The sequence below is a fragment of the Cajanus cajan genome, chromosome 5 (genome assembly GCF_000230855.2).
Source record: "Cajanus cajan strain Asha chromosome 5, NIPB_CcT2T_4, whole genome shotgun sequence".
Taxonomy (NCBI): domain Eukaryota; kingdom Viridiplantae; phylum Streptophyta; class Magnoliopsida; order Fabales; family Fabaceae; genus Cajanus; species Cajanus cajan.
This window is the reverse complement of record NC_138521.1, coordinates 48,333,301-48,342,103: the sequence shown is the minus strand read 5'-3', so window position 1 is coordinate 48,342,103 and position 8,803 is coordinate 48,333,301. Positions and strand designations below refer to the sequence as shown.

The window sequence follows — 8,803 nt, the reverse complement described above, 5'->3', positions numbered from 1 at the left end:
TTATTCCTTTCTTTTGGTATAGTGTAAGAATATGGAGTGTCATTATTGTCATAAAACTAGACACATACAAAAAAATTGTTTTTTGTGGAAGAAGGATAATAAAGACAAGAAAGGTAAGCAAAACGAGAAGGATCATGATGTTTTGTTGATACTGATAATGATGATCTTGTTATTCTTTGTGACCTTGATTCAATTAATCTAGTATCACATGAAAGTATGTGGATAATTGATAATGGTGCTACCATGCATATGTTACAACCAGGAAGAAGTTCTTCACATCTTACACTTCAAATGATTTCAGAGTTTTGAATATGGGTAATGATGGCATGATCAAATTGATTTGTGTTGGTGATGTTTGATTACAAACTAACATGAATATGCAGTTATTGCTTAGAGGAGTCAAACATGCCCTAGATGTCCATATTTTTTTTGTGCAGGTGCTTGATGATTGTGGTTGTCATTAGTTCTGGAAGATGGAAACTCTCTAACGATAACTTGATTGTGACCAAAGGAGGGAAATTTCTAAACTTTGTTGGACAAAATATTTGGTTTTTAAAGACAATGTGAATGTTGTGGATATAGAGGCATCTTGGTAGCACCAAAGGCTTGATCATATCAATGAAAAGGGATTGCATTGTTTAGGTAAAAAGATCGATAGATAAGTGTTTTTATTATATGATTGTTAAATAGATAAAATTATCCTTCACTAGGAAATTTGAGTTGCTAGAATTGGTGCATTTAGATGCTTGTGACACTTTGAAGATGTACTTTTTTGAGGTTACACTTCATTTTGTTACATTTAATGATGATTGTACAAAAAAAAAAAAAACTGAGTCCATGTTTTGAAGAAAAAAGTGTCAGAGAAGTTAAAAGAGTTTTAGGCTTTGGTTGAGAAATAATTATTAGGCAAGAAGTTGAAACACATTGATAATGACAATGGTGGGGAATATTATGACCTTTTGATGTCTACGATAAGTGGTTTGACAAAAAAAAGTAGTGATAAGTGGTTTAATTTATGATGCTTGGGTGGATGAAGATTGATTTTATGATAAGTGGAAAATAAGGAATGAAAGAGATACTAATTTTTGGCATGATGCTTGGAAAGATGAAGATTTTTTAAAGAATTTATTTAGTCGATTATATTTTCTATATATCTTTGCAAAAAGGTGATCGACATATTTTTGGCACGATGTTTATGTGGTGGTAGAAAGTAGATCCATCCAACTTTTATACAATTAAGTCAACATATGCAAAATTGCAATCCTTAAGATCCAACTCCTAGTAGGAGATTGATATCTTTACAACAATATGAAAGTTCAAGCTACCCTCAAAACCATTTTTTGCATGGAATGTGAGGTTGGATATACTACCAACAAAAGTTAAAGGATTGGAATATGTGCAAAATGGTGACCGAGGTTTAGAACGTGTTATTGTTGGATTGCAATACTGCATTTTTTGCAATATGAATTTACATGCATAATAATAATAATAATAATAATAATAATAATAATAATAATAATAATAATAATAATGAGAATAATAATAATAATAATAAGAATAATAATAAGAATGAGAATAATAATAATAATAATAATAATAATAATAAGAATAAGAATAAGAATAAGAATAATAATAATAATAATAATAATAATAATAAGAATAAGAATAAGAATAAGAATAAGAATAAGAATAAGAATAATAATAATAATAATAATAATAATAATAATAATAATAATAATAATAATAATAATAATAATAAGAATAAGAATAAGAATGAACAGGTTTGAACAGTTTAAGGAAGAAGCATTAACAGCTTATATACAGTAATTATATAAAATCCCATGGGAGAAGGAAAACGAAACTACGAGGCCTCTCCTATTATTTTTACATTTTGTGGAGGCAGGTAAATAAAAGCAAGAGATTTAAATGAAGATGTCATTAATGTGTCAACCATCACTTGCGTAAGGTTTCGAATTACCCTAATAACCTAAGTTGCTCTTGGTTCCTTCAAGTCAGGTATACACTATCCAACACAGCAAAACCAGCTGCTACCCCACCTTCATCAGATGATGATATTTTTGTACGCATCAAATAACCACTTTGTTTATTCATGATAACCTTATCCTTAGTCCTGCGAATTCCAGTCCATGGATATCAAGTTTATGCAAATTTAAACTCAACTGTTACAGACATGTAGCCAAGCAATGTACCTTAAATAAGTACCAAATATTCCAAGCTCTGAAATGGCAGTATCCTTGTGCCAACGACCATTACGCATCAAAACTGCTGCAGAAATAGACGGAAATATCCTCTGCATAAGGATATAAGTTGCATCTTCTGAGTCTTCTTTCTGCAATTTTAGGAGGGTTTCCCTCACATCATCACCATAAATATTGTTTCCTGAAAAGTAATTATAATTCGTTAGATAAGTTTCTTACCATCTTATTTTCAATAAAGTAGGGAAGTAGGTTAAATCAGAGTTTAGGTGGTATAAGACCTCCTCCTTCTCTTTGGGGCTTCATCACAAATAACTCCGGCCTTTCAATTGCTTTTTTAACAATATTTGAGTCATCCAAACTCCACAACCCAGCAAAACATTTACGTAATTTGGCAATGTCATCTTTGTTTTCGAGGTACCTGCTTACAATTTTGATTCAAGTATTTAGTCTTAGACCTGCTTGTTTCCCAAGATAAAATTGCAGAGGGAGGGGGGGTTGGATTGCTATAATCTGAACGTGTTCAGTACATGCAATTCCCTATACCAAAATAGGAAGAATGAGTGTAGCTATGGGAAACATGCATTTTCATCCATCATTTATTTATTTATTTTTATTTGGGACAAAAGAAGAACTGAATAAATATCATTAGAAGAAAAAACAAAACTGTAAGAATAGAAAATATCCTCCATAAGAAAATGAAACATGAAAGCACAAAAAAAAAAAAAAAGAAAAGAAAGAACAAGCAAGGAAAGCACATCAATTCAAACCTCTACCCGCTAAATTCCTGATTTCCTCCGTTGCCATCAATCTCCCAGATAAACACGTTATCTTTCCTGCATCCACTCTAGGAAACCTTTTGAATTGACACCTCTATCATTAGCACACTGAATCCATGACTTCTTCCAACTAGTCTACTCTTTCATCAAAAGCTTCTAGAATTAGGATCTTCCCTATAGACAACATGATCTTTTGATAGCAAACTCCCTCCTTCCAATCCACTCATAATTTTATAAAAAATCAAACTCGATTCGAAACCTTCAACTTTTCCCTCAACAAACTTTGATATGATTGCAGACTTACAAGCATCCAAAAATCCCAAACATTAACCATGCATTCTTGCCACAATTGGCCAACAATGGTTGCAGCTACATTCTGGACGATGCCACTGGATCAGATAAACATTTTCAATTTACAAAAGTAGTCCTACTGAACATTTAAAACAAAAACCTAGCATTCCTAGAGGGTACAAGTACAACAATATCATGACCAACCAACTGAGCAAGGCTTGCACTGGAAAGAAAATCATGAAGGAAAATCTCACTTTACACAGTAACTCAATAGTTCATTATATGGTTTTCTTTTAAAACTTTGCATCTGTGATTTGATCAATCACTTTCAATGCGTAAAGGATGAAATAAGCTTGGTAGATATAAAGAATATTAATTAGAAGATACCTCTCAAGAACACCAGGCTTTGCAAGTTCCTGTTGAATCTTTTTGGTGCCAACCAAATGATAGGATATAGAAGGACATTTGATAGCCGAAGATTGTTCAATCAGTAGCCTAGCTCTCCATTCCTACATATTTTGAGCAAAATATGCCTAAACCATAAGAATTTATAGTCAAACTAGAACACTAATATTACAAGATAATACAGCAATAGCAGGTAACAATATTGAAGTAGAAGATAATCCATGGAATAGAAAGGATGTAGAGAAGAGAAAAGATGTTAGGAACCAATAACATGATATCCTTCTAATTAATAACTACGGTAATCTCCTTATACTATATCCTAACAAAAAGTAAATCAGATTATATTTTTTTCAAAAAAATGTAAAATGACCGAGAAAGTCATGAAAAACACATTATGCTGAGAAATCACCAAAAGATTTTGTTTATGGAAGCCAACTATTATTAGGGACAAAAATAGATATTATTTATCTTCGTAAAGAATTCAATATTTGTAGGCCTCCAAAAGCTAACTACACTTGATAGTTAGTAAGAATGTTGCCCTCTATGCCCAGCTTGACTTCACGTGATAGGTATAAATCCTTTTATCATGTGAATATTAACAGAAGTTTAATTAGCGGATAGAGTAATTAATATTAATGGACAATACAGTACCATTTTCTAACACTAGTGAGAGAGACTCTTTTTGCCACAGAGGTCATACCAGATTCAGTGGCCTAACCTTCCTCGTGCTTAAGAAAATAAAACACATGTTTCTACAGTGAAAAAAAATGGTCCTTATGAGCAGCAAAAAACTTGTTTCAAATCACTCACTGATTCTGAAGGATAGTCAAGTGGTGTATAGCCAGCCCGGAAATAAATGACTGAAACCGCTTGCCCATCCCTGCAAGAGCCAATAAATTATATTTATCTACAATCAGAACCATGACGTATTAAGCCACAAACAATAGCAGGTCAGTTTTTTTATGTCTAAAGTCTACATACACAGAAAGAGTTCCATCTGGTAGAATTTCTCCTTCTTGATCGACTTCTGCCAATGTTTTCCGTATAGTTGTAATATTATGCGTGTTAAAAAGCTAAGGACGATAGAAAATCCAAAAATATGTACTGAGTGAAAAAAACTACAGTAGTTTTCTTATCATAAAAGCAACCCTTTATATTGTTGATTTCACATTTAATAGCACAACTTGTACAAATAAAAGAGTCTGCTCAGTTATATGGTAATAAAATGAACATTTTTCCTTTTGTACTGTAATTAATTATAACTGTAAAGAAAGGATATCTATCGATTAGAACTGAAGAAAACAAATGCTGGTCGTACATGTTCCTCTCTTCAGCCTGAACCACTATCATAATCACGGCCCTGCATGGATACATTATAAAATATAGATGGGAACCAAAAGCAGCAATGTATGTGCAAGAGAAAGTTAAAGGGATTTTTTTTATTTATTTTTTTTATCTGGACTGACCTGCGGTTATTATACTCACTCCAAGCTTTAGCCAAGGCCTCTGCATACTGATTGATGGCATTGTTGGCAGGAATCCTTTTGGAATCTAATCCAAGCAATTTTCCATGGCGAGAAAGTATGTATCTAGAAAATGACCAAATAATATAAAGATATTTATTTTAAAAAGTCTTTAAAAAATATATTACCACCAGAGTTCATATAAATAATTTCAACCATAGTTATTAATCTCTTGTAACAGCACAAAGTGAACAACACCAAAACTGCTACTGCAGAACAGAAGTTCGCTGTTATACAAAAGATCATTGATGCAATATATATATAACTTATACCATACATATGTATAGTTAAGATAAAAAAAAAATATATCCAAAATTAAAGACATTCATAATTCATAATAAATAATTAAAATTATCATCCTGGTACACAATCACCATTAATATATGGCCTATATAGTAATTAATAATGAGAGGAATGAAAACATAGGTATGAAGACTGAAAAAGAAAAAAAAAGAAAGGAAGATCTTGAAATTAATAGAAAAAGAGAGAGAACCGCCCATGGAAAAATTAGTGGAATCAGGACTATGAGGAACTATGCTGTGTGAAGAACACACTATACAATACACAAACAAAATAAATAAATAAATAAAGGGTTAGTTACATTTTTAGTCCCTTTAATTTGGATATGTGCAATTTTAGTCTCTTAAGATTTTTTTGAGACTAAAAAGTCTCTATTTTTAAACTCAAGTAAATTTGATCTTTCCATTGATTTTCTTCTTCTTAAAATGTTCAAATTATTGTTTCCTACTTTAAATATTTACAGATTGAATCACTTAGAAAGTTTTAAACTTTCTTTTGCTCAAAACTCAACAACCAAAATATCAAACTCATGCCCAAAAAAATATCTCATTTTTTTCTTACTCAAACAGTCAAAACCCTGATTCACATGGTATAAAATTCTTCAAATTTTATAAAATGTTTACTAAAGTAGTGACTTCCTACTTCTTAAAATTATTTTATATCTTAAATTTATCCTAGACCCCAAAATATTTGGATAAAAAAAAACTGAGTATGAGTATTTTATGTGGAAGAAAATCACCAAAGCAACCATATTTGTTCAATTTTAAAAATAGAGAAACATAAATTTGAAAATACTTGACTAAAATCTCTTGTAATTTAAATTTTTTAAACTAAAAGACCAGTACTACAATTAAGCCAGAAACAAAAGGAACAGAGACCTGTGTGTGTACACTGAACAGAGTCAATAACGAGCTGCATGGATGAACAGGTTAGCAAAGGACATCCATGAACAGTGGCAGAGGCTTGGACATTAAGAGTTCAAAACAGAGGTTATGGATTTTACATTAATGACTGAGAGAGAAGTGCTTCAAACCCTTATATGCTTTCCGATACAAAAAATACAAGAGAATGTCTCGAAAGAAAAGGGTTTGAAAACTCATAATTCAGTGTATGGTTGTGTCCCTCTTCACCTCAGTGGACATGATCTTAAGGGTGCCAGTCAATACCCAAAAATATGACATGACTGAACTCCAGTAGCAGCCACCTGCCGCAATTCCATTTAGCCTTGCAATCGTGCAAGATTGACTACCCTGAATTTTCAATGTGGGCAAATATACTTTAATACCAAGCACATACATTATGATTTTCAAATAAACTCTGATTTGAAACCACTTAAAAATTCAAGTGTACCACAGAAGATTTAAAAATCTGTATGAACAATGAGAATCAGGTATTTAACAAAAACAAACTGATAGCTGAATGAAACAAAGACCTTTCAAAAAATTAGATGATAGCACAGTAGGAGTGTTGTAAAGCAACACTTACCGATGAAGTTCAGTCACAAGATTACTAAGACTGGCAAAGGATGAGGCAATAGTGTTCAGTTCTATTTGCAAAAGTGATTTAGTCTTTTCATCAAGCATATAATCCGAACGGTGTAACCCCAATCGTATTTCCTATTACAGAAGAGAAAAATTAATGAGTAAATTCCTTTGATTCACTTCAAGAAAAATAAAGAAAAGGAGAAAAACATCAGATCTGTACCCTCAATCTTTTGCTAGAGTAAATTATATACAACATTTCTGTTTTCTATAAAATGATTTGCAACAAACAAAAATGCAGCGATGCTCTAATTTCTAAAAGAATCCACTCTATTTCTCAATCAGAATATTACGAGCACAAAATGAGTTCCTAGAACAAAAAAATATAAATAGTGATCATCTTGAAATACTATTGGTGCAACATTACAAATGTCCTACTAACACTCACTTACCTGTTTTTTGTCAATCTCTAGCACCTCGGAATGAATATCCAAAAGCCTAGAGGTGAATTCATCTGCTTTCTTAGTCCTGCATTGATCAAACAGAGACAAACGATACCCAATTAAAAGCCAGTAAAAAATGAAAGAAAGAATAGCGCAAAAATTGCATACACAACAGAACATGACGAAATTTGCAAACCTGGAGAGGGATTCCTGGAGAAACCCAGCATCCAAGCTAACACGATCAACCAGTTCATTGAATATAGGAGCCAACTCACACGCTTCTCTCCATTGGTTCTCCGGAAATGGCATGGGTAACAAGGCAAGCGGTGCATGCACCATTCCCACGCCAGGAACGCTTCCCGATCTCTGCAATCCAAAAACACATTCATCCATCGTTACAAAATAAAATCACAAACAAGCAACGATAATATCAAAGAATCTAACACCACTCTCTCCAACACACTCTTTTCAACCCCTAATCAGTACTTAGTAAAAATTTATTGAAAAGCACAAATGCAAGTATACACGCCATTAACTCAGGAGAAACTCATTAAACCAGAGCAGATTCATAAAATTTACTACTCGCAATCTTAAAAAAGGTGATAGCAAGAGAGTATGAGTGAGAGTGTTTATATAAGTGTGACCTGAACGGATTTATCGCCAATAACAAGGCCGTGGAGAGAGCTCCAAACGAGTGCGTCGTGAGCGACGTCACGGAGAATTTGATCATCGAGATAATGGTAATTGAAGTGAGGAGAGTCGCGTTCAGGGGTGTGGGTGAGAGTTTCGCTTTGAGACGTTGTGATTTTCGTAGAAAGGGAGAAGAAAGAGGGTAATTGTGAATGACGGGTGAAGATAGAGGAATGAGAGAATTTGGGGGTGGATTTGTTGGTGGAGAAGCACGGTGTGCCGGGAAATGCAAAGCAACCAAAACCAGTCGCCATTTTTCACTCTCCTTTTTTTGCCTTTTCACAGTCTGAATACACAGCTTATAAACAATATCTTCTTTCTCTTAATTTTATTTTTCTGATATCACATTATTATTATTATTATTATTATTATTATTATTATTATTATTATTATTTTGGATTTTTCTCTAGATGTAAAATGGCTGCGGGAATGTTCAGAATCATTTTCCTTAATTTGGTGTAAGTTCCCGTGCGGGCGAATCTGCACGGAAGGACTTAATAGTGACTAACAACTGTTTCCTTTCTTTTCTGTTTGTATCCCTTTCAGTGGGCCATCCCCACGACTTTATTAATCAGATTTTGATCTGCTACATTTTTTTTTGCTGAAAACTGATGAATCTCATCCGTTAATTTATTTTATTGTATAATAAATAAATTTAAAAATTAAATGTTATTG

At 32.7% G+C, this 8,803-nt stretch overlaps 1 protein-coding gene across 1 annotated transcript; it reads right to left on the bottom strand.

Annotated features, from left to right (window-relative positions):
- Window positions 1-1,760: 1,760 nt before the first annotated feature.
- Window positions 1,761-8,438, bottom strand: LOC109816165 (glutathione synthetase, chloroplastic). Its single transcript, XM_020381058.3, has 12 exons — window positions 8,083-8,438; window positions 7,635-7,804; window positions 7,448-7,523; window positions 7,000-7,130; window positions 5,158-5,280; window positions 4,971-5,051; window positions 4,673-4,753; window positions 4,502-4,571; window positions 3,674-3,795; window positions 2,498-2,637; window positions 2,211-2,400; window positions 1,761-2,131 (listed from the first exon to the last, which is right to left on the bottom strand). The coding sequence occupies exons 1-12, from the start codon at window positions 8,380-8,382 to the stop codon at window positions 2,008-2,010; spliced, it is 1,608 nt and encodes a 535-aa protein (XP_020236647.1). The 5' UTR covers window positions 8,383-8,438; the 3' UTR covers window positions 1,761-2,007.
- Between the last annotated feature and the right edge of the window lie 365 nt (window positions 8,439-8,803).

Excerpts from the sequence above, each read along its gene's own strand:
- LOC109816165 (XM_020381058.3), bottom strand. The coding sequence starts at position 8,382 with ATGGCGACTGGTTTTGGTTGCTTTGCATTTCCCGGCACACCGTGCTTC. Across the intron at positions 4,754-4,970 it reads TCTTCAGTTCTAATCGATAG|GCATAATATTACAACTATAC; the intron begins ATATCCTTTCTT and ends GCTTTTTAACAC. Across the intron at positions 3,796-4,501 it reads TTGACTATCCTTCAGAATCA|GAATGGAGAGCTAGGCTACT; the intron begins GTGAGTGATTTG and ends CAAAATATGTAG.